The sequence below is a fragment of the Porcisia hertigi genome, chromosome 36 (genome assembly GCF_017918235.1).
Source record: "Porcisia hertigi strain C119 chromosome 36, whole genome shotgun sequence".
Lineage (NCBI taxonomy): Eukaryota > Euglenozoa > Kinetoplastea > Trypanosomatida > Trypanosomatidae > Porcisia > Porcisia hertigi.
Genome location: NC_090595.1, coordinates 1,803,327 through 1,828,004, shown reverse-complemented (window position 1 = coordinate 1,828,004; position 24,678 = coordinate 1,803,327). Strand labels below are relative to the sequence as shown.

At 56.7% G+C, this 24,678-nt stretch overlaps 7 protein-coding genes across 7 annotated transcripts; all 7 read right to left on the bottom strand.

Moving 5' to 3' along the window:
* Positions 1-255: 255 nt before the first annotated feature.
* JKF63_00476 (uncharacterized protein) lies at positions 256-1,881 on the bottom strand (the record flags this gene model as incomplete). The annotated part of the gene is made up of 1 exon (XM_067896527.1): positions 256-1,881. One exon carries the CDS (start codon positions 1,879-1,881, stop codon positions 256-258), a length of 1,626 nt encoding a protein of 541 aa, XP_067752684.1.
* A 598-nt stretch (positions 1,882-2,479) lies between these two features.
* On the bottom strand, positions 2,480-3,607 carry JKF63_00475 (uncharacterized protein; the record flags this gene model as incomplete). The annotated part of the gene is made up of 1 exon (XM_067896526.1): positions 2,480-3,607. The coding sequence occupies one exon, from the start codon at positions 3,605-3,607 to the stop codon at positions 2,480-2,482; it is 1,128 nt and encodes a 375-aa protein (XP_067752683.1).
* Positions 3,608-3,992: 385 nt separating this feature from the next.
* On the bottom strand, positions 3,993-6,140 carry JKF63_00474 (uncharacterized protein; the record flags this gene model as incomplete). Its single annotated transcript, XM_067896525.1, has 1 exon — positions 3,993-6,140. The coding sequence occupies one exon, from the start codon at positions 6,138-6,140 to the stop codon at positions 3,993-3,995; it is 2,148 nt and encodes a 715-aa protein (XP_067752682.1).
* Positions 6,141-6,911: 771 nt separating this feature from the next.
* JKF63_00473 (uncharacterized protein) lies at positions 6,912-9,026 on the bottom strand (the record flags this gene model as incomplete). Its single annotated transcript, XM_067896524.1, has 1 exon — positions 6,912-9,026. The coding sequence occupies one exon, from the start codon at positions 9,024-9,026 to the stop codon at positions 6,912-6,914; it is 2,115 nt and encodes a 704-aa protein (XP_067752681.1).
* A 2,294-nt stretch (positions 9,027-11,320) lies between these two features.
* JKF63_00472 (uncharacterized protein) lies at positions 11,321-13,768 on the bottom strand (the record flags this gene model as incomplete). The annotated part of the gene is made up of 1 exon (XM_067896523.1): positions 11,321-13,768. The coding sequence occupies one exon, from the start codon at positions 13,766-13,768 to the stop codon at positions 11,321-11,323; it is 2,448 nt and encodes an 815-aa protein (XP_067752680.1).
* Positions 13,769-15,706: 1,938 nt separating this feature from the next.
* JKF63_00471 (uncharacterized protein) lies at positions 15,707-18,370 on the bottom strand (the record flags this gene model as incomplete). The annotated part of the gene is made up of 1 exon (XM_067896522.1): positions 15,707-18,370. One exon carries the CDS (start codon positions 18,368-18,370, stop codon positions 15,707-15,709), a length of 2,664 nt encoding a protein of 887 aa, XP_067752679.1.
* Positions 18,371-19,529: 1,159 nt separating this feature from the next.
* Positions 19,530-23,474, bottom strand: JKF63_00470 (uncharacterized protein; the record flags this gene model as incomplete). The annotated part of the gene is made up of 1 exon (XM_067896521.1): positions 19,530-23,474. One exon carries the CDS (start codon positions 23,472-23,474, stop codon positions 19,530-19,532), a length of 3,945 nt encoding a protein of 1,314 aa, XP_067752678.1.
* Between the last annotated feature and the right edge of the window lie 1,204 nt (positions 23,475-24,678).

Genomic DNA, 24,678 nt, shown 5'->3' with positions numbered 1-24,678 from the left:
CAGAGAACCTTACGAGAGCAGGGGTGGGTGGGTGAGTCCCCAGAAATGTGTTACACCCCAATCAGGAGAGAGAGGCGACTGCGAGATGTCACTTTGAGGGCCAGATGCAAAGAGAGCGGTAATACAAGGAAAGGCGACAGCCAAATGCATCTCCCCTCGCCTTCGGGGGAAACAGTATCACTCGATAGCCCCCCCCCCCTCCCTCCCTCCCTCCCCCTCCCCCCTGTGTTGCTGTGTGGGGTGGCTCAGACATACTCAACCGGTGAGCACAAAGTCTATGATGGGCACAAGATGGTGGTAGTGCAGAGGGAGGTGCGGTAGTTGTCTCACCGCCAGCTGTGCGTGCGGGTCCCAGTGCTCAGCAATCATCACTTGAGCAGTTTCTTCATCGTTAGCGGCAGCGGCGCCAGTATGTGTGCCTCTGGTATCGTGCCGCAGCTTGCCGAGTCTGGGGAACTGCTCGTGAAGTCGGAGGCGGAGCGCGAAACACGCTAAACCTTCGAGAGCAACGCGAGTTGTGGGCGCGGGTGGCATCAAGACCGCCGATGTCAGTGGCGAGTATGACTGCTTGCCCACGGGGGCCTCCTCCGGTTTGTCCCCAACGAGTTTTTCCTCCCGTGCCCCTGCACTCGAGAGGCTTTTCGATGCATCATGTGGGTCGACTGTTACTGTGCGGAAGCAGCCGCGCAAGAGCAGTGCCGTAGTTTGCTGGAGGACAGTACGAGCGAAAAGCCCCCACTCAACATCGTCGCTGCAACGCTCGCCTGCAGACGACTGGAGTGCTTGCCGCGATGCAGCTGCCACACCCTCGTTACTGTTGTTCTTGTCGATCGCATCGGAAGGAGGCCTATCCCCGTCGTCGTATTCTTTCTCTATAGCGACTCGAGTGCTGGTCTGCAACTGATAAACCGCATCGCACAGAGTGTTGGCCCAGCGCCAGATGCCTTCCATGCAAAACGCAGGCGGCATCTCGAGATCGGGCGGACCGCTCTCGAAGCCGTGGTCTGCCGCTATTGCGCCCTGCGTGACATACTCCTTTGCCTCCTGTGGCGCCAGAAGACCAACGTAGACGCGCAGCAGCCACGCCGCCGCCGTCATCGGCATCATCCGGTGCGCCGCGACCATCTGCTGCACAACATCAGGAAGAAGGTGAACGCCAAAGCACTGTACGGGCGCGATGATTCTACTCGGCGCCCCCCCCTCCGCCGCCACGCCGCTGCCCTCAAACCACGCGACTGTCTCCTGTGCAGCGGTGAGAAGAGCAGCCCAATAGGAAGTGCCAGGGGTCTTTGCATTACAAGTGAGGCGCAGCGGGTACCCAACTGAGAGAAAGTACTGCAGCAACAATGGAGAGGACTGCAACAAGGATGAAGGGGACGAACCTGCCGGATTGTCAGATGGGGATTTTAGGCCCCCAAGTTCTCTGGACGCCAACGGTCCACCGAGCAGTTGAGGAAAGGCCGTACCCATCAACGCAGCCAGCTGGGACTGTGGGGCGTACTCTGAGGCATCCCGACTGTGCTCTGCATCCGCGCTACCTGCGAGCTTTGCGCTGCTGCGCATGGGCTGTGGGCCCTCGATTCGGTGGCGGCGAATTTCCCTGTACAGATCCACAGCAGATCGTTCCCAGTCGTCCAGAGCGGCACCACTGCAAGAAGCAAAGTCACCGTTCCTGCTGCCATTTGCTTCACGGATGATGGATGTGGCAGCGGTAGAGGCCACAGAAATGGCTCGAGCAGGTAGTCGCGGTGCCCATCGGAGGCTTCGTCGCTGTGTCGCACTGTAGCCGTCACTATTGCCCGCATCTCCACGCACATCGCCGTCCAGGACTAGCCCCCAGCTAGTAAATTGTTGTGACATTCCGAAAGGCGCACTGTTCATTAAGAGCACCAGGTCTTTCGGTGACACAGCCTTTTGAAAAATGTGACACACGTCTCTGTCTGTGCGTGTGTGTGTGTGTGTGTGCGTGTGTGTCTTGAGTGTCAGACCGGAGGCGGTGGTGCTCATTTGATAAAAATATGTTTTTATCCTCTCATCTCCAAAAAAAGGGGGGGGGGAGTGAAAACTTCAATGGAATGTGGTGCAGGCGGTGATGAGCACGACAGAGAGGAGACCACGACGCGTAGATGTGAGGACACACTCACCGCATTAAACGGGATGCGTGACACCACAATACTCTGTAGGATCACGCCGGGCATGTCGATTGCAATGACAGGAGTTGTGCTGTAGCGGTTGGCTTTAGTTCCCAAGCAGCCGTGTTTTAATTCCGCGAGCTCGCACAGCGGTACCGGGTGTCTTGTCGCATCGGCATCGATCATGTCCTCCACACACACACATACACACACACGCGCGCATAAAAGGTCGAGTTTGAAATCTGCAGACCTGTGGATACCTCGTGGGAATGGGTCAAACTTGTGTCACGGGGCACACCCGTTATGGAGTCCAGGAACCAAAAAAAAAAAAAACGGGCAGCTGCGGCTTATCCCGACACAATGCAGACATCCATCGGTGCCACCATCGTCTTCATTCGCTCCTGAGCCACGGCGAAAAGATTCAAAGTGACAACCGGCGATGTGGAGTAGACAAACAAGCGGAGCGGCGGTCTCTCTTGCCGACAGCGCGCATTCGCAACATGGCACAAATGGCGCCAGCACTCCGGGCAGGGAAAGATCGCAACCGCCTGCGCTGCGACTGGGGCTGAGTAGACACAGCCTGTTCCACAAGAACTGCATGTGGCCGATGCCGGCGCAGAGTTTTTGTTGTGTAATTTAGGTGCTCGATAAAATGTCGCCGGCAAAATCCGAGCACCCAAGAGAAACACGTCGGTGACGTCGGCGTAGATGCAACCACTGGCAGCAGCCGCGCCGAGTGCATTCTGCTCAGCACAGCCCTTCAAGATACCTCGCAGCGTCGCTCCGGCGGAGTTGACCCGCTTGTGAAATGCATGGTTGACTCCTGTGAAGACCTCATCGCGGGAGGTGGCGTAGGTCTCTTCCTCAGGAGAAGCATTGGGGTCGGCAACGGCGATCACACGACTCACAACAACCAACTCACTACGAAGTGCGTGCCCGTTTTTCGAGGGGGTCGACGCCTGGAGAAGCTGTGGGGCACCTTCTTTTGCTCGGGACAACGGGCGAGATGCCTCAGCAGCCCTGGAGGCCACTTCCACGGCGACGGCGTCGGTCGCCAGTTGTGGAAGGCCAGGTAGACGCTGAAGCAATTTTCTCATATGCATAAAGTGTGTTGACTGCGTGGCAGTAAGCTCGTGTGTAGACTTAGAGAAGAGGTGCACATTACATCTCCTTTTCGAGAGTCGTAACCCGGTCACAGCCTCTTCGCTTCGCTTTGGACTACTGCCGGCACTGTGATCTTCACTGCTGCTGCTGCTGTTGTTGGCGCTGGGAGCTGTGCACGCCTCGACAGCGTTTTTCGCACACGCACCGGTCAGCAGGTGTGACGAGAGTTTGTGTCGACTGGGCACTGCGGTGCACACAAGTCGAGCGGAGTGTGCGAGTGTTGCGCTGCTGTTCAGGGAAGACAATGCGAATGGCCCCAGGAAACGCCGCGGCACGGCAGCACAGGAGGCTGTGATGCGAGGGATCGGCATCACATGCACGTTCTAGTTGACGGGCGATGTGTGGCTGTGTGTGGTGTGTGTGGTGTGTGTGTGAGGTGCTGAACCGCACCGTGGAGACTGACGTGAGAAGGGGCAACAGTGGTAGGACTGGGAATATACAAGAGAGGGGGGGGGGGAGATTGCCTTCAGAAGTGAAAGCGGGCATGGATCAAAAAAGTGCTCCTTTTAAGGAAAGAAAGAAACAAACGGCATCTCGAAGTAGCGCCCACATTCAACAGGATGGGCTCACCTCCGGACCCACGCTCAGGCGACCGCATTGGTTTGACATGTGTAATGGTGCTCTTGTGGAGGTCATATATTTACGGTGATCCAGTGATCACTACGTCGCATCAATCACCTTGCAAAGACGCATACGCTACTCGCCACTGGCCACATCGACAGACCCACGCCCAGTCGACACAGTGACCTCTGGTTTCTTCCATATCTTTGCCACGTAGATGAAACTTGACTGAAAGATGCGAGGCCAGAAGCGGCTCCCAACGACTGCGTGCTCGCTCGCCGAGGCGGTGGAGGCGGTGGTGCGGAGAGAGCCCTCCGGGCAGGGGGACCAACTGTCGTGCCCGTTCTGCACTGTGCCGTAGTCGAAGGCGTGTGAGTCGAGGAGTCGCTGCAGATCACGGCGCTTCTCCTCGCTGTCGATCCGCACGCAAGGAGCGACACTGTCATCGTCGTCTTCGTCGAAAATACGAGAAATCTTCGTCTCGTCAGCTTCGTGTTCATAGGAGAAGGCTGGCACCAACACAGCAGTGACTTTTCCTGGGATGTCGTTGCCCGCACAACTGTTGGGCGAGTCACCCTCCCCCGCTTCATCAGCTACACCGTTCACACGCTCTAGAAATTGCCGCACGACATACTCGTTTTGCAAGTACGAGTAGGAGCAGGTAGAGTACACGAGTGTCCCGCCAGGTCGAAGCTGACGATAGCCATTGTCCAGGAGCTGCGACTGGAGGGCAAAGAGTGAAGCAGATGATAAAGGGGAGTCATCTCCCTTGTCGCTGTCATCGCTGCCAGCACGGGGACGACGTGTAGCAGGCTTTGAAGATAGCAATGTTGCCCCCTCGTCTGTGGGCGATTCTACCACACTCGTCGCACCACTGAGATTCATGCGATGCATACGATACGTATTGTCAAAGAAACCGCTTTTCCAGGCGGCCGATGCAGCCGAGGATGTCGCACGCGCACCAGGTGAGAAAACGCTCTTTGCAGCAGTGGCATTCACAGGCTGCTCAATAAGCTGCATGTGGGCGACAGATCCATCGTGCGAGCATTCCGCATCCACAAGAACTCGGTCAAACAGCAGCGGCTCCAGCGGAGGAGGTGGTGTGGTGGCTGGGTCAGTCACCGCAGAACTGCGCGTCTTTTCCTGTAACCACGCCGCCACGACAGCTCGTGTTTGTGCGGAGGCGTAAACCACTGACGGCGGCGGACTGGAGCGCCTTTCGTGGGACCCCGAGGATGTGGTGGCCTCCAAAACTAGACGACTTCGTTTCCGTCCTGCGGCTTTGGCTGCCATGTCGCTCTGAGGGCGAAGACGTCGCCTTTCCACTGTCGTAAGCCCCGTTCCCGTATTCACTGGGGCTCCGCTGAGATCGAGCGCCAACGCTGCGCTTCTCATGGAGAAGTGGCACCCATCACCGGCGAACAGGCACACTGGCAGCGGTGGCTGACTGTCAGTGCTGTCTTGTTGCTGCTCCTGCGGTTCCTGCTGCTGCTGCTGTTTCTTTAATGTGGATCGTGTCCTATAAAGACGTGAGAGACTTAAATCTACGCCAACAACAAGACCACTTGTCAGCGACGGCGACGCCGTGGACGGATGTGAGCAGGTGTCGCTTCCTGTCACTGCGTCTGCCAGAAGTCCCATCTTCATACCAGGAGCGCAGCAGAGGTCCAAGACGCGATCCCCCCGGCGCGGATGCAGAGCCACCACCGCCGCTATCGACGCTGCGTCCATCGCCAGGAGCGTCCCGTCGAGAAAGAGAGGGTTGCGACCCATGGAGTACGACCATGGAAGGGAGAACACGCCATAAGGCAGCCACCCCACCGGCTCGACAGACTCCAATGGAAGGCCTGTGAGTGCAGCGAGGCCTATGCGTAGCATATTTGCGCGAAGGGAAGTGTCGCAGCCACCATAATTTCCTGTTGGAGGTGCGATAGCTTCACCTGCGCTAGCCATTGGTGTTGTTTGGGCTCCCGTGCGCATCGTAGATTGCAGCATGTTGGCTGCCTTCCACTCTTCAGGAGACAGGAGATTGCTGGGGCCTATCAGCGCTGACCCTGAGTGTGTTTCCAGCCGCAGCCCGGCCTCTGCCCCAGCATTGAGTACTCGTTTCTCAGACCTCGGGTTGATACGGACATAACGGCGGCGTTTCTCAGCGTTGAGCAACGAGCGCGCGTCAACAAACACTTCCGGCGGTATGCATCCCTTCTCGCAATGACGGACAAGCTCAGCCGAGAATGTCTGTGGGTAGTCACAGAGCGTTGCACCAGCAGCGTTCTTAGCCATGACGGAGATACACACACACACAGACAAACAGACGTTACACTAGTATATATATAGTTATTTATACAGATGTGTATGAAGCGTCAGTGTGCTTGCTGTTTGATGTGGGCCGTGGTTATGCACCGCGCTGGCAAACGGGGTGCACGCACCAAGCGGTCACCTGTCGTGAAGGGCTGGTAGCCAAAACAACAACGAACAGAGTGACACAGACAGACGGAGAGTAAGAGCAGGAGAGGATCATTTGACAAGAGAGCGAAGTCATCGAAGCAGCGTTTAAGGTGGGGAAGGGAAGACTGTAGTGATTACGTTCTCCATCGACACAGAAGCGCATCCGGGCGCGCAATTTGACGATAAGGGGGGAGGGGGGCGATTGGGAGCCCTACATGAAGGAGTGATGTGTGCGAGGCGGTCGTCTATGCGTCAAAAAGGCACGCTTTCGCGGATATCAAGACGGTGCCCCCCCCCCCCCCAACAACAAACACCCGAAAGTGTGTACGATATACACATGCACACCTCTTCACTGTTCCCTGAGGTCGCCTATGCACGCGTGCATATAAGCATGGATACGTGTGATGGGTTAGGGCGGCTTTCGTGCGCACCATTGCGGTCTCTCTTTTTTTTTCAGTGTGCGCATGTGTGTGTAAATCACAAACAAGCCTTCTTCGCCGGTGTGGACCGCGCAAGTTATGTGCACAGTGTTATCACCACTGTGAAAAGCTGTAGTATTACAAAAGCCATGCAAGGCGGGGGCGGGGACACGCCCCTCCCCTTTTCTTACCGTTTCGGGTTTCGGCCGCTGACACCACGCGCAACTTTTGCAGGAACGACGGCGCTTACTCCGAGCAGCGATGCAGGCGGGGCCAGCTGCCTGAGTTGGTTGGGGTAGGACACCGCAACAAGAGGAACACCGACGCGCACAGCATTCCAATGCCGCACGGCCGCGAGTTGCGAGGTGTTGGTTGAGAGGACGTGCACTTCCGTATCGGGATTAAGAGACTTCAGCATGGCGGCGGCTGCCGTGACGCGCTCCACGGAGGTGATGCGGTGAGGGGAGTGTAGCACCGACGGAAAGGATGCGGTCACGGCAGACGAAGCTTCCTGAGAGGCCAGTGAGGAGCCGACTGGATAGAGAGTGCTTCCACCTCCGTGGCGTATCACGAGGTCTGCCGCTGGGACATCTTGCCCGTGCTCCCTTTCAGTAGCGACACCACTAGCATCGGCCATTTCAGTGGCCTTTACAGGAGGGCATAGACGGTCCAGAAGTGCCTGGCCGTAGGCGGAAGCCGCGTTCGCAGCTGCCTTCGGATTCGGTGGGCCTTCCACCAGAAGATTCTGGTTCTCTGCCTCCGCACGCAGTGCCTTCAGTGCCTCAGGACTTGAGGGACCACCTTCGCAAAGGTATGTATGTGCAAGAAGCTGGTGCGTGTATGGGAGCACACGCAGCATGCGCCACTCCTCGCGCCTCAGCAGCAGCCCAATGCGTCGCAGAGTTGTCTTTATATGACGTCCGTGCAGGGAGTTGCCATCCTCGCGGAGGCGCCTGGCCAACAAGCGCACAGACGCGAACGGGATAAAGACGGAGTCGTAGTGATGAGTAAGGGATTCGAAGGTTGTCGAAAGCAGCACGTTGTGATCGACCACCGCAACCCGTCCTTGAACTAGCCAGCGCTGGTCCAGCGACCCGCTTGTCCCGAGTTGCTGTGTCGCGGCTGCCACAACGTCTCCGATCTTGTCCTGGAAGGACTCGTACACGAGCAGGGCGTCGTGGGGACGAGGGTGGGAAAGCAGTGCATCCAGCATGGCGACGCTCAGGGCAAGCGTGTGTGTCAGGGGGTTGCTAGCATCGACAGAGTCCAGCTTGTACTCGCGCTCAGAAAACTGTGTGGCCTCATGGTTCAGCTGCATTCGGAATAGGTTGACTAGTACATTGCGGTACATGGTGTCTGTTACTGGCATACCAAGGGCGTGTGCCTCTGCGACACAGCGGATGCAGTGGGCCACGCTATGCGGATGGAGCTGCTGCACTGTACTGAGAGTTTCGGTGCTGGGCTGCACGTTGCGTTTCTGCATGGTGTGGAAGAGTTCGATACCCTTTTCCCAATTTTGGCCCCCCATGGTGGCAAGGACCGCGTTATAGTGGCCCGCTGTCGTCTCCACACTTGTCTCGAGTGCGCGCAAAATCGCCAGACTGTACGTCCACCTCTCTGACATCTTCGACTGTGCGATAATGCGAAGGAGCTCGAGGTATACGACACTGTTCGGCTTCGTGCCGTGTTGGACGGCGTCGGAAAATACCTTCAGGCCCATCTGCCAGGGCCCGTAGCGGCGGCACGCGTTCATGACAGCGTGGAGAGCGAGGGCGTCCAGGACCTGCTCATCCTGCCACAGGCTTTCGCAGTGCTGCATCGCCGCCCTCCAGTTGCCGGCGTTTCGGTAGGTAGAAAGGAGGGCGCCATGAAGGCGTTCATTCGCCTTTCCCTCCGAGACGGCATCTTTCCAAAACTGCAGCGCTTTGTGGGTTTGTCGCTCATCATTCGCGTGTGCCATGAGTACGCAATAGTGCTGTGATGTCAGGGGCTGCTTGGCACTGCGAAGCGCTTGGACGACTGCCTCGGTGCGGTCAAGCCGGTGCAGCGCGCGGTGCTGCTTGAAAAGAACGATGATTTGTTCTCGGTTCAGCTCGTTCAGGTGCAGGGCGCGCTTCACGGCCGCCGGCAGCCGCTCCGTCGGCGTCTGCGCGAGAACGGTCGTGAGAGACGGCTTGGCTTCACTGGTATGATGAACGAGGTTCTTGCGCTTGCCGTAGAGAAGTCGGCCCATTTTTGGCTCCCGCGAGCCACCTTGCTTGTGTAGCGCTAATGTGCGCCGCATGCTACCCCCACACCACATGACGAAATGGGGAGTAGCACAATGGAAGGAGGGAGGGGGGGGACTAGGGACCGTCAACTCAACGGAGAGTGAGTCGTGCCGTGCTGGTGTCTTCAAATGCTCGCCCAGCGTTGGCGACCGTGTGTGTGTGTGTGTGTGTGTGTGTGTGTGTGTGTGTGTGTGTGTGTATCCACCACACTACTGAGTGCACCCTTTTCGACTCGGTGGCAGGCAAAACTTCTGAGTGCACAGTGAAGAGGGCACCAATGAGAGCGTTCGGTGAAAGAGTGAGATAAAAAAAAAGCGACAAACAAATGAGAGGGTAGGGTGGGTGGGTGGGTGGGGGGAGGATGCTATATGCGTTTGCAGACCAGCGCCAGAGGGAAAAAACACGTGATGCTAGCAGATACACATGGAAGTCCGCACGTACACATGGTAAGGGAGGGAGGGGGAGGGGGGGGCATCAACTTGAGGTTTGTTTGGTTGCACTGCACTGAAGATCGACGCGTAACGTTTATCCGCCTGCTCATTTGGTGGCGTCACAATTATCAGTCTCCACATCGGCTTGCGTTGCTGGCACTATTTTCTTCTCCCCCTTTCACCCCCTTCTCGGGAATGACTAACAGCAAGCGAGTCGGAGAGCAGGGAGGTGTCTTGTTCGGCCGGTTCACTACTTGCAGTCGCGGCAACGCCTATGCACGCGCTACACATGCTGCCGCAACAGTGACATCTCAAACAGGTGAATCGAAAGAAGAAAAAGAAAACGCAACGCATACACATAGCCCAAAAGGGCGCTTACCTTCCTGTGCCGTGTAGGTAGGTCTGATCGACAGCCTGTCCTACTGCAATGCTCATCCTTCCCCCTCCCCACTGTAGCCACTTGTCGTCGTGTCCACTCTCACCCTACTTCCGCAGTGAATGCTATTCTCTTCCCTCATTCAATCTTGGCTGGCAGCAGAGATGCACACAAATGCGTGAACACACACATACGCATCGATACCGTCCACCAAAATACACACACACACCCACAGACGTGCGCATGCCCCGGAGCTGCGCAGCAAATGCAGGCGGAGAGCGAGAAGAACAGGCGGAAACGAGTCGCAGCTCTAGTGCACAGAGAAAAGCGCCACACCACTGGAGTACATACCCAAGAACAAACATCAGGCGCGTCTATGAGGTCTTCACAGCCCTATCGCTCACATCATGTTTGGAAGAAGAAACATATCAGACAAAGGGGGGGGCCCCGGGGGAGGATGGAGCAGGCGCGCACACAAAGTACCTGCATAGACCAGTACACACACACACACACACACACACACACACACACATACACACCTCCTTTTGACTTCATCCAGTCTTTCTACCGTTTTTTTTTCTGCAGGACAGCACCGATGAATAAACTATAAAAAAAAACAGAGGAAAATGAAGACGACACACACCACACACGAGAGCTTCGTAAGCCACGTCCGTCCCCAAAAGGGTCGAGGGGACTTCTGTTCCCGCCTTTCTTTTTTAAAAAAATTCCCAGTCTCCCCGCCCTGGAAACCGTCGGCTATGCAGGCCCTTGAGAAGAGAAAAGCGATGAAGGTAGGTTGAAGACGCGGAGAAAGCGCACAGGGTGGGGAGAAGGGGACACGAGACATAAACAAGGAAAGCGCCACTGAGGGTGCACGAGGAGGAGGAGGAGGAGGAGGAGGAGGAGGGGAGGGGGGGCCAGAAAGGCGCACATTCCACTCTCAAAAAAAAAAAATACACAGCGACCAACAACTCCTTTGCAGGGGACGTGTAGAGAGACGGGGGTGGGGACGCTGATTGAGGGTTAACGCTACTGCACCAAGGTCGGTAGTGGTGGTGGAAGAGGGGAATGCAAAACAGACGCACAGAGGAACGGGGTGCAGAACAAGCATGGGTGTTATATAATGAAGGTCTACCCTTTACAGGTTGCTGTTGACCGCGTCCCCATGCTGTGATGAAGTCGATTTCGAGGATGCCTGTTGCGTATTGCTGAGGAGTAGAGGCGGAAAGAGACGGGGTAGGGGTGGGGTGGGTGGAGAAGCCCATAGAGGCCAAGTGTCTGTTTCCCGTGTGTAGAACAACACGGACAGCGTTTAGCTGGGTCTTGTCCCGCTGCCTCCCCCCCTTTCCCCTCCCTCCCTCCCCCGCCTTCTCTTTATATTTTGAATGCCATTCCTACGAGCGAGTGTTGTAAATGCTGAGAAGCACATACACGCACAGACACACCCCCATATATCCTAGACATCAACTCCACCTCCCCCCCCTTTCCAGCCGCTTGTCTGTATTTTTCCCTGGTTCCCTCAGCCCACCAATCTGACCAATGCGTCAGACAGGAGAAGCACTAAATCCACGCTGATCATGGCATTGCGCACCACTTTGAAATCGACCAGATAACCCTTGTCGTGCCTCTCATGAATGCGGAAGAAGTAGAGGGAAAGAACAACAGGGTTTGCCGGCGGTGGAACCGTCTCCGCAGCGGCGGCAGTGGTGGTACGAGTCGTCGCTGGCAGAACTGCGCCTCGGGGGGCACATGGCGAAGATGTCGACGCAAATTCGCCCGCGGTCACATGCGCTGATGGTGCCGCCACCGGCGGCGTGCCTCCAGCGGACACCGTGGCCTCTTCATCCCCGCCTTGGAGGTCACCGAAGTAGTTGACGCGCGTTACCGGGCTCCGGCTTGTGTTGATGCCACCACCTGATGGACTCCCGAAGCTGCGACCTGCAGGGCCTGGTCGGCGTGGCCGGTTTCTGTACGAGTGAAAGGATTCCTCGTTGCGATATGTCCTACCGGCGATGTCGTCGCCCTCGTGATCATCACTGCTACCGCTTGCCGGGGCGCCGCCGCTGCCGGCAATGCGGATCGGGGCTGAAGACCCAGCGGAGTAGCGATTGGGCATAAATGGCTCCATAGATGCCTTGGGACTTCGAGTCGCCTCCGCAACCACACTCCACGTCTCCGCCGTTGAGCGAGCCAAGAGACGGAAGGGCGAGACGACCTTCCATTGCATCTTGAAGGAGCGCAGGACACTATAGATGGCGGAAAGCGCTTGCTCTGCGCGCCAGTCTGTCATGAGACCAATGCGCCAGCCGTAGTTGTTCTCTACAATGAACTGCTCCTCCTCGACGGTATACATCGCGTGTTTTCGAGCCACGGATCCGACACGCGGCTGGTCGCTGAGATTCGCCCCCAGTTGCGAAGCGGCGGTTCCGCCGGTGCAGGTCTGCATGCCAGAGCGCCGATAGCTGCTGCTATTAGCCGTGATCGCTGAAGTACCGCGGAGGCTGCCGGGAGTGTACGAGGGAGAGCCTATGTTAGCGGATCCGATCAGAGATCCGGAGCGGACCTTGGAGGTAATGCGGAAGGAGCCGACAGCTGGCGGTCCTCCTACGCCGCCGTTTCCGCTGACGTCACTGAGGTTCGTATCGCTCACCTTCGCTGTGTCGCCGGAGGTTGCGACGGAGGCGGGGACAAACGAGCCTCGATTGTAGGCGCACTTATTTCTTGTTGCGTCGTCCTCATCGAGCAAAACCACCATGGCAGGGCTTTGCGTCAGCATTAGGCCCATGTTGAGTTCCCGCTCCATCGCCTTGGGCTGAAACGTGGTTTGCTGGGCGCCGATGACGTGGCCCACCCCGCGGGACTCATCGCCAGACATGCCGAGCTCCCGCACCTCGGCTGCGATTTCGCGACGGCGGCGTGCGTCTAGCAGAATGTTGTAGGCGACGAATGCGGCTCCAGATCCATGCTCCAGTTCTTTGCGCACATCCCTCTCCCGCACCCCAAGACGCTTTGCGGTCTCACTGACCAGCACCGATACAATGCGGTCCTCCTTCACACTGAAGATCGACTCGTTGTATGACAGTCGCATTGGCAAGCGCTGGTTGAACCAGGAGTTGTCACGAATTTGTGGGACAGTCAGCCGTACAAGTGGGTCGACGATGAGGATCTGCTGAATGAGCTCCCGCGGCCCCGCTTGCATGTTGGCCGGAATGGGGTACTTGCCCTTCCTGATCTTGGCGAAAAGGAGTGGAATGCTGTCTTCGTCAAAAGGCAGGCACCCGCAGAGTAGCGCGTAGAGGATGACACCACACGACCACACATCCACCTCGGGTCCAAAGTAAAGCTTGCCTGAAATAACCTCCGGCGCGGCGTAGTTCGGCGACCCACACGAGGTTGCAAGGAATTCGCCGTCCTTTGTGATGTTCGAAAGGCCAAAGTCAATCAGCTTCACCTGCAGCCCAGTTCCAAGAAGAATATTTTCTGGCTTCAGGTCTCGATGCACGACGCGGAAGTGGTGGCAGTATTCGATGGCACACACAATCTGCTGAAAGATGTAGCGCGCTTCACTTTCCCGAACCCGACCTTTTTGTACAATGTAGTCGTACAGCTCTCCGCCCTCCACGTACTCCATGATGAGGTACATGTCGGTCGGTGTGGAGATGACCTCGTAAAGACGGCAGATGTTCGGGTGAGAGAACAGTTGTAGGATTTCGATCTCACGGTAGATCTTCTTGTCCATGTTGGCGGATTTGAGTTTTTGACGGTTGAGGATCTTAATAGCCACGTACTCGCCAGTGTGCACGTGCCGCCCCTTCTTCACCTTACCGAAGCTGCCACGACCGATGGTCTCGTGAATGACGTAGCTGCCGATCATCTGTTCCGGTAGCATGGGGATCGATGGGGGGCCACCGCTACGGGGGTGGGAATGACTTCCCTCGCGTGACGCTGAGTACGCGGATTGCGCCATTGTGCGGAGCCTTCTCTTATGAGCAGTTGCAGTGCAGCGAGCCTCTCATCAAATAGCGTATCGTGCCTCCCCCCCCCCCTTTCCCTGCGCAAGAGCCTGAAAGGGAGAGTGAGGCGTACAGAGGGAGGCAGGACTGTAGAAGAGTTTTTTTTTTGAGAGAGAGACGGTCGCTCTCAACCAAAACACGCAGATTTTTTTTTTACGTGTATGAAGAGCGGAAAGAAAAGGTCTGATAATTGTCTGCCGTTCGGGGAGGGGGAGGAGGGGAGGGGAGGGGAGGGAAGGGGGACGGGGAGGAGGAGGAGGGAGGTATGACGAGGGGAAAGGAGGGGGGGAAATAAGAAAAAATAAAAAGATGTGGGGATGATGAACAGAGAGAAAGGTGACGAGTGCCCTCGTACTCACACTCAACGTAGAGGGGGGCGTTGATATCCCTACGAGCGGGAAGGGGAGAGAAAGGGGATGATGAACAGAGAGCAGGGACAAAAGAGAAGAGGGTGAGGGGGCCGGCGGCAAAACAAAAGACAAGGAGGAAAATGCGGTGTGTGTGTGGGGGGGGGGAGGAGGGGGAAGTGAGGTCGACGTAATGCAGTGTGTGTTGTGGGGGCTAAGTCAGCCAAGAAAAAAAAGCCGAACAAACCACTGCGACAAAAGTTATAGTGGAGCAGGAAATGCACAAATCTGGCGGCAAACAAAATGAGGTGTCACGAGGAATAGTGTGTTTACGTTGACGTGCAGATGTGTGATGTGTGGCACGTGCGTATTTTCAAAAAAAGGGCCAGTAGAGAGTAGGGGGGGGGGAGGAGGGCGTACAAGGGCAGAGAAGGGGAAGAAGTATCAACCGTGCTATCCTGTACTGTGCCGACACACACGGACGTGCCCACCGACGCCTTTCCGTCTCGCACGCCGGGGTGTCTTGTAGTGCAGCTGTACTTCTCCCAGAGAACGCGACGCAGAAGCAAATGAAGGAGGCGGGGGCGAAGGAGGGGGGAAGGCAGCCCCGGAGAATCGGGGATCTATGATGCAACACACGTGTGTGTGCGAGTGTGTGTGTGTGTGTGTGTGTGATTTGGCGAGCTTCCATAGCAGTTACAGATACTCGGACTACTCGGCGACACCGGATCAAGAACGGTACAACAACGCCCTGCCCGATATTAACCAACGTGTTGCCCCCTCCCCCACCCCCCCTTTACCTGAACGCATACACGCACACACACACACACACATACATGCATACACCAAAAATACACCGTGAGGGGGATGATAATACAGACTCCGACAGAGGGATAAAGTAATTCGCACACAGAGGGTTCGGGGGGGGGGGGCTAAATGCTTGGAGAAGCCCCAATAAAGGAAGTCATCACATATGAAACTGATGTCAACTTAGTGGTGAGCGGCTGGGACACTTTCAGGCGTGCAGGATGGCTGATCACGACCCTGCTCGTGATACACGGACGGAGAGGAGAAATACATCGCAAGATGAGGTCTCATAAGAGTGCAGTCAAGGTGAATGGGGGAGAGGCATTTTATTCACGGCACACCGTAAGCACACTCGCGGTTACTCTCTGGGTGAACGGAGCGCATCCCCACGCGGCCATGTCGTTCCTTTGTGTTTTTCTCTCTTTTTTTTTGAGTTAGGTTAAGGTGGCGGGCGCACTACACTGAGAAGGTGCTGAGAGAAACCTGTATTCCAAAAGTGGAGGATGGCGGTACATCCAGGAAACCGCCCGCATACGGAAACAGATGTCGAAACACGCGAAAAAAAAAAGAATCCCCCTGTTAGAGGTGAGACACTTCCATCATTGTGCTGGGGAGAGGGAAGAGAGTCGTGTTATCTTCGGTATTTCTCCCCCCTCTGCCGTCTCTGATGTCGCGCATTCGCCACACAGACACGTGTGTGTGTGTGTGTGGGTGTGGGGTGTATGTGTTCCGCGTTCTTCAATGCGTCGCTTTGCCCTTCTTGGCCGCGTCCTTCTCAGGCTGGGGCATACACAAAGTGCACCGTGGCGACACGCAGTTTGTCAACAGATGGGGTCCCAGCACGTCGGTCATATTCGGTGTGTACTCCATCCGGCCGCGTAGCACCAATGAGACTACCTTTGCAGGCCATAAACGCGCCATGATGATGTCCACAACAACAAAGAAATCCGTCAGCATAGTGGAGAGCGGCAGCGGCAGTGACTCTACGGTTACCTCGACTGTGTGGGAGGCGAGCTCCTCCCGGTCGCGACCTTGGCGGCCGTCACGTCCGAGAAAGTAATGCACACTGGTAATGACAGGGTTTGACAGCGCCACTCCACCACTTAGTCGATGCCGCGCATACATCCAGTAGACTATTGGGTAGACCGGCACGTGCAACGAAAGGTAGGCGATGGATACAAGGCACGTCTCGACACACCAAATCGTCGCCAACACAAACGAGAAGTACAGGTAGTACACAGCCAGCGTTGGAAACAAAAATGTGATGATGACAAAGAGAAACGTTGCAGCCAGCATCTGATCCACTTGAAAGTGATAGCTGTCGTAGCGCCGGCGTAGGGGATTGTACTTGACACCGTAGAACTGGCGGAAGAGGTTAATCATCAGGACGCGTGCAAAGCGGTATGGTAGTGCGATAGCGTGGTAGAGGAAGCGCAGGTGTAGAGAGACGAGCCCCGTGATATCCGAGACGAAGGCGGCGGCAGTGCTACATCCTAAAAGACAGAGGATGCGCAGATTAAAGGTCATGCCAATCCACTCGTACACGGGTTGAGACGGATCTGTGGAGATTGGAATGGAGTCCGTTGGCGACAGCGCTGCGGTGCCGAGGGCTGCTGCTGTGTCACCTAAGCCCTCTCTTACCACGGCTGAGGCCGTTTGGAAAGATATGAGACTCGGTAGCGTGGCAGGAGACCACCTCAGCAAGGAATCCCACACTTCCAACACGCACTTGGCAAAGAAGCAAAGGGCCATGTTTAGGTCTTCGTTGACCTTTAGTCCAGCCGGGTAGCCGTCGAACCAGTCCATGTACGCAGCGTGTACCTCATACAAGTAGTGGCGCGCCAGGTACTGTGAGGTAGCATAGAGAGAGGGCCCCCACGCTGAGACGCACAGGAACACGAGCACCCCCAGCACCAAGTCGATCGCGCAGCGCGAGAGATAGCCAAATATGCAGACATATCGGTGATTGATAGAGGGCGAGACTTTGTGCGGCAGAACCGGATGGAGGCCGCAGGATTCGCTGGCAAAGCTCACCGCGCACAGGAAGTGTGCGAATTCAGAGGTGCGGTAGAGCAGCACCTCTGCTGTCTTGCTAAAGCGCAAAAGTTTCAAATAACCCACGACATAGGTGGAGACAAAAGCGACAGCGTGTTTGAGCGCCCCCGTCAACGGCACAGCAGTGCCCTCTTTGATGTACTTGTGAGAGTGCTGCTCGTTCTCCATGACGCGGCGCATATCTCGACTGGCACGCATCATCGCCAAAAATATGCTCATTTCTCCCCTGTCTGTCGTCGAGGTGAAGTCGAGGCGGGGCGGAACACCCGCCAGGGGTGGCGGAGCCACGCTCAGTGGTGTGGTCAATGAATTCCGTGCAAGGAACCTCTCGTACCACAACGACGACTGCCGCCGCCCCCTCCGATCGCTGCCATCAAGTTGATCTACTTCTGAGTCACTTAGCGTTGCCATGACACTTAGCATACCCGTCAGGCTGCCGTCTTTCTCTGACAGCAAAAGGTTTTCCTCTGGTGCGGTTAGCGGTCGGTTTCGCAGGGAGCTGTTTTGCTGCCACTCGTGGGTGGAGGAGGTCTCCTGTGAGAAAGAGCCGCTAGCCCTAAAGCCGAAACTCAGGTTGGAGTTGAAGACCATTCCCCGCTGCTTGTCGTGCAACGCCATCGAGCGGTCTGTGGTGTCACGGTCAAAGAAGAAGCTATCTTCGGCAACCGGCGCGGCGGAGTCGCTCACCTGGCTCAGATTGAGTCGGCTCTGGTGATGACGCTCGAGTACCCGTGGCTCGGCTTCCTTCCGCATGACCTGCGGAAGAAGAATGCCTTCCAGATTCGAGCTCGCTCCCGGCGCGCACACCGGCGTGACACCTTTCCGCAGTTGGCGCACGCCTGAGACTCCGTAAAGCGCCGTTGCCGAGAAGATGGTGGGGCGTATAGAAAGTCTCTTAGACGGATCGCATCGCACGACGTGCAGCTGGCACGGCTGCACACGCGCGCCGCAGCACCACAACTCCGCTAAAACGGGGCCCTCCAGCAGCTCCAGCCAGAGATAGCTGTCCTTGCGTGCGGCACGGATGTCTTCCTTCTCCGTGGCACAGAACTGGTGAAGGCGGAAGGGGACACCATTGGGTCTCACACAGCCGAGGATAGTGAGGTTTCTGTACGGCATTTCTGGCGTGTGCTCGTTACTGTTTTGGAGGACGCATTGGATTTGCTGGAGCTCCGCTTTCGCCTCCGACAACGTGCAGTTCCGCAGGAACCACGTGACTATGATGTACAGGCTGCGATCATTCCAGCCAACAACCCACACAATTGAGTCTTTCGGGCGTAGGACTTGCATGGCAGGAGAGGATGGCCACACCAGCACGCATATCTCCGTCGTGCTAGAGATGGGCATGTTTCAAACCAAAAATACAATAGATCCTTTTTTGTCTACTCAGTATATCCCTACCGGTCTATGTGCACATACACACACACACACACACACCAAACGTATAAATGTTGAACTCCGTGTGTTCGTACATGCGTTCGAGGTATAAATATAATGTCTTACGTAGAAGCCAACGATCCAACACCCCCCCCCGGGTGGCCCTCCCCAGCGTGGAGCAACAACACCGGTAACCTCACCAACTCTCCCTGCTTTCCCCTCGAGAAAAAAAAACGGGCAGAGAAGGGGGGCTATGAAACGATGTATCAGGGGAAGATATAACCGTAAAAGGCGCGAGAGTGTGTATGTGCACCGCGGCGCTCCACTTGATGAGTTGATCTGCACTCCCTGTCTCTCTGTGTGTGTGTGTGTCTGTGTGTGTATGAAGGTGTTGGAGGTGCGGGAGAAACGGGGGGAGGGGGTGGTGGACAGAACTGAGCCACAAATAATGCAGGGGTTTAAAAAATGGAGAAGCCAAACAACAACAACAGGGCCAACACAGAAGGGCCGTGCTCACGTCGATGCGATAAGCTGCACTGGAGAGCCACAGGGAAAATAAAGCCATAGGAGATGGTCACAGAAAAGGAAGTAGGGATAGGAAGAGAGGGAGTAACACACACACACACACACACAAAGGTGTGCAGTGCGTTTCGTGCCATAGCATTTTAAAGGCAATGAATGCTACACAATGCAACGAGAGAGAGACAAGGGCGAAAAAAAAAGTGAGACTGGGCAGTGGAGATTCGGCGCCAGCGTAACCCCCCCCCTTCCACTCCCCTTTCCCGGTATGTGCCTCAAAGAATTGAAGTCAGCGCCATGCATTTTTGACTCCTCACGTCCTCGTTCCTTTTCTGTTTTTTTTTTCCTCAAGAAAGAACCGCTTTTCTCTCCCCATTGCAGATACTCACTGCCGCATCACTGCGTTCTGGCATCTGTCTCATCTTCCTCCCCTCTCTCTCTCCTTGTTCTCGTAGAAATGATTACCGAAAGGGTAAAAGGCGCCGTGAATAGCGGGTCAGGGATACGAAAAACGAGGGTTACAGGGGTGCACGCTGAGTCGATGAACCCCCTCACTCCGAAAAATAACAATAAAAAAGCAAAACGTTTTCCAGACAGCGATGCTGAACGACTACTCCTCCTCAAAACCAAAGCCAGTGTAGAATGGATTGTCCTCGAGGACTGGACCGTTTAGAGATGTATTGGGAAATACTGGTGGAGGAGCCTGGCGTGTAAACGAGTTGCCGGCGACACCTACGAATACGGGCGGTAGTTGCCCGGGCTCAGCTTGCCCGAGGATGGACTCACCTAGGATGCTGGGCTGCTGGTGTTTGTGCTGTCGCGGCTGTCGCGGCTGTTGCTTCACCTGACGCTGCGCACCAGGATGCGGCGGGCGTTTCTTCTTCTCTTGCCTAGAGTTTACCTCGGCCCGTGGAGCCGCTGCGGTCGAACTGTCAGTCTCTGGAGCCGGAACACGACTGGCCTCCTCCTCCTCAAAACTATTGGCATGGCTCTCGTCGCGTCTCCGTTGGGCAGCGCCCTGCCCTTCCCCAGGAACCTCATTGACGTGCTTGACCCCCTCCGATACCTCGTCCTTATTAGTGGTGATGTGAATGCTGGCAACGACATCGTGCAGCTGCAGCGGTGTTTTTTCTTCGACCCCTCCAATTGCACCGAGTCGTTCCTGAGGAAACACAATGGCATCACCCTCACGCCCTTCCGGGTCTCCATCCACGGCCGCCCCCGCCCCGTTGCACTCGCCTGCATCCCTGACGTCAAGCTCGTCGCCTGGCGCTGGACCGTCACCAAAGTGCTGCTCCTCATCGCCAAGATCTTCGGCATCGTCTGCGCCTCCCTCCGCCTCCTCCTCCTCTTCCTTCATGATCTCCGACCCCTCAGCTTCGTCCTCGTGCTGCACAGATGTAAACGCGCACTGGGCTTCTCTTTCTTCACCTACTGCCCAAGTTCTTTCACCTCCATCCGCCTCCTCGTCTCTCGACCCTTCAAGAAAGGAATCACCGGCCCATTGGTTTCCGGCAACACTGTCGACATGCTCCTTGATCGGGCCATCGCTGGTACCACAGTTATCTACTTTCTGGCGCTGCCCTCGATCATCCTGTATGAGTGATTGCCATCCAGTCGCCTCCGCCTCCAGAACCTCGTGACGGTGAAGCGATTCGGTTGAAGACAGCTCCTTTAGTGCCTGCAACTGAGCCACCTGCGTCTTCAGGGCTGCTACCTCTTGCTGCGCTTGTTTCACAGCAGCCGTCAGTTCGTATCGCGCCGTTGTCGTGCACTTGGCAAGCAACGTTCTCTGGTCCTCGAGTTCGGCGGCAAGCGAAGCAGCACGGCTGTTGCGCGCGATGCAGTCAGCCGCACGTTCTCTCAGCGCCTTGGCCTCCGCGTGTGCCTTCTCCAGGAGAGACGGAACCTCGGCCATGGAATACTGAGCGTAGTGGTCGAGTTTTGCCTGCGCTTGTGTCACCGCTGTGCGAAATTCAGTCGTCTCGGCTGCGAGGCTGTTCTTCCATTCAGCCGAGAGCGCGCTCATCGTATCCTGCACCGCATCCACACGCAACGGGAGCTGTGGGAGGCGCACCTGCGACACACGCAACTCTTCGCCCATGCCGCTTGTTGTCACAAAAGGGCTCGCGCCATCGCTTTCCTGCGCGGAGGCCTCCGTACACCCCAGGAGCTGCATAGCGCTTTCCAGTGCCGGGGTGGTACGTGCGCCGAGTAGGTCAGCGCTGCGGGTGACACCCCGCTGACGCTCGGATACACCTGTTTCGTCAGAGAGCTGAAGAATCCGAATCAGCAAAGCAACTGCTTGCTTTTCGCACTCGAGGGGCGAGGTGTACTGGTCGTGAATCTGCGCAATCGCGGCGTTCATTGCTTCGACAATCGCTGTCTGAGTAGTGTGCAGGCTGTCAAGTAGCTTCTGCTCCTCTAGCAAGAGAGGAGAGGTGCGAGTGATGTGCACGCCGGCCTCCGTACCATGTGTGTCGCTCGGCAATACCTCCGCCGTATCCGCATGCGTGCAATGACCGAGGAGCAACTCCGCTGCACGGCACCAACCATCTTCGCTGGAGCTGGCGCACAGTTCCGCCTCCACCAAAATATCTTGAGTCCGCTGCCAGTGCTTTGCGTTTTCTGCGAGAAGGGAGACAATTGAGTTAGCGCGTGTCTGCAGAGCCTCTAGCAGAGAAAATACCTGAACGCGGGTAGACAGCGGTGTCGCCGGTGGTAATGACTGGGAGTGCGGTGACGACGTGAGACCAGCGCTCTCATCCGGAACTGTGTCTCTGTCGCCCAAGTCTTCATCCACGTCACTGATGTCACACCTGTCACAGTCGCCCTGCTCGCCCTTCAGCTTCGGTGTCGATGCCACAAAAGAAACAAGGCGCGCCAGGCTGTCGTAGCTTTCTCGGCGAAGATTCTCTTCCAGTACCGCCTCCAGCGTCCGAGTATCTCCTTTTGCGTCTGTCGGGGCGGTCAGTGAAGCGAGTGCGGCGGCTTCAGCCCGCGAGACCCACGCTGCACCGAGGTCACGACGCGCACACTTTTTCAGGTAAAGAAGCTCTCGCAACAAGCGGTCCCGCAGCCCTTCGCGACGCGCGCACGTTTCTGAGACAGTTTTCATGTTTTCCAGAGTCACGGCGTGGGGCTGGGAAAAGGGGATGGGGAGTTGCTGCCTTACGGGAGACGACGATGATGCCGCCACCAGAGAAGCATCATCACTGCTCCTTCCCTCTCTCCCCGCATGATGGAGAACGACCAGCGTCAGTGCGTTTTGCAACTCCTGCCGGCGGCGCAGCAAAACCCTCCGCAGCCCCATCGTTCGCATCTCCGCTAAAGTCACGGGCGAAAATAGGTCCTGCATTTCGCGCGCTTGCTGCGCGTGTGCAGCGTAGAGGCTCCACTCCAAGGCGTGTGCGCGACGCTGCCGCAGATCCGCTTCGATCTGCAGTTCCGCTGCTGTGAGAGTCTGCAGCTCCTGCAGTCGGCACTGGCACCGACGTCCAACCTCTGTCAGTGCTGTGGCGATAATGGACATGTGGGTGCGGCACTCTGGATCGCTGAAGAGTGTGTGGACCTTCGCCAAGGTGCCGCCGAGAGTGGTCAAGTCGCTCGTTTGCCTGTGCCACAGATCAAAGGGTAGGGGCAGCGTCGATGAGGGAGTCGAAAGATGTGCAGGGTCACGTTCTTCCTTTGGTTCCACCGCGGCTGAGATCGATACCCAGTCATCGATCCCCGCGTCCTTGTGTAAGTGACATAAAAGTTTTTCCGTTTCAACCTTGAGCCTCTCCTGACGCTCCGCATTCACGCGCAATGTTCCTGCGTGAGAGCGCAGAAGTGCCACGGCTTCAGTGCAGTGGCGATACTGCACCTGAGCGTGCTCCATGAGGTGCACCAAACAAGCCAATCGAGCATCCTTCGCCACTGCTGCCGAGACATCTTCGGCGCTCGGCCTAGCGCCCGCCTTACAAGTCGTGATTGGCGCCTGAGATTCATCATGTGCGTTGGTGAGATCCTTAGCGTCACCAACAGCATGCAGACGCGAAGCCCTTGTGGCATCTGACGTCAGATACGCCGCTTGATGTCCCGCTACCTCCGACATCAGCTTTGCCTCCCGCTGTGCCATGCGCAGGGCAAAGCCGCTTTGGTGAAGTCGCTGCTGCTCCTGCGCTTCCAATTCTGCTACACGAAGCAATAAACTGCGGTACTCGGCAGTGTAGGCGCTGTCTTCACCATCAATGTTGTTGCTGTCAACGTCGTCTTCGTCTTCGTCGTCGTCATCGTCGGCGGCGGCGCCCTTGTCTACACCTTCCTGTACCGCTGGCTGCGCCCCATCCAACCCCCTGGAGGACGTTTTTGCTGCAGCGGGCCGGTCATCCTTCTCGACCACGTCAGGCGTGGCGCTCCCATGAAAGTCCGCATGTCGCGCTGAATCCTGCTTGTTGGCTACCGCAGTCGTCGGCTCACATTCGACAGGAACATCAGCTGCCGCGGAGGCTGGGGCAGCCGTTGAAGGAGCCACTCCAGAACCTGGCGAACAGTTAGCACCCTGCTGCGGCATCGCTAAAGCTGTAGTGAGTGGTGAGGCAACCACCTCTTTGTCACCTGCGAGGGGATTGCTGTACATGCTGTGCAGCGCTTCACGAGTGATGTTTCTCTCCCAACTAGTACCGGTTCCCCGCCCCCACCCCACCCTGTGGAGGAAAGTATGGGGAGTGGGGAGTGGAGGGGGTTGTGCTACGACACACTGAGGAGGCTCCTCCTAAATTTTAGAGAGCACCACCGAGACACACACGTGTATACCTTGGAGATAGTCCAAAAGGGGGGGGGGGCAACGATCAGACCAGAAAAGGAAAAGAGGAGAGTGACGATAAAGTGTACCCATGGAGTGCTTGTGTGCATTATCAGCCGGGGAGACTGTGGTGGTCGCACAATGCCGTAGCTCCTCCAAAACAATCGCTCTAAAGTGAGAACGCTCAAGCTCTACAAATACGGGGGAAAAGAAAACCCCACGGGGATGACGAAGAAATTTAGGTGTCACACGAATTACATTACCTCCCTATTCTCCACCTTTGTAACGCTAAGAACGAGTGCGGGTTCGCTCTACAAACATTTTTTTTGGACTGTTCATTCCGCCTTTCATCAAGATATACACTTCGTCCTTTTTTTAAAAATCTCAGCCTGTACGCATTGCCCGTCGCGTGTCTCCAAGCGGCGGCGCACACGATGTAGGGCAAAAGGGGGTTCACTCACTCCCTCACCTCGGCACGGCATCTGCCTACACCTCCTCCTTGCCCTCGCGGGTCGCCTCACAGCCGCCCCCTCCCCAACAGACACCAGAGTGTACTGAGAGTCGGATGGAGGTGGTGGTGGTGGTGGTGGTGGTGAGGGGGGAGGAGGTGAGCGCACTCACTAAAGTCGCCTTGACGGGTGGTCTTTTCTGTGGATGGCACAGGTTTGTCCGCTCTCGCAGGCCGCCTCGATGGCATACCGCCCAGCACCGCACCGCGTACCTTTCAGCAGAAGCGAATCCGTCTGGCCTTGCCACGCTGCGTGCACGTGACCTGGAGGCGGCTGCTAGCGGTGCAGGATTGGCGAAGACATCCGACGAGAGGGGAAGGGACGGCCGTTCGGCTTTCCCCTGCTCCTCCTATCGATAGTGCGCTGTGCATCTCCCGAGAAGCCTAGGCTGAGGTTTATGTGCCAGTACGACTTCGCGCCCAGGAAAGAGGAAAGGTGGAAGAAATAAAGACACACACGCACAC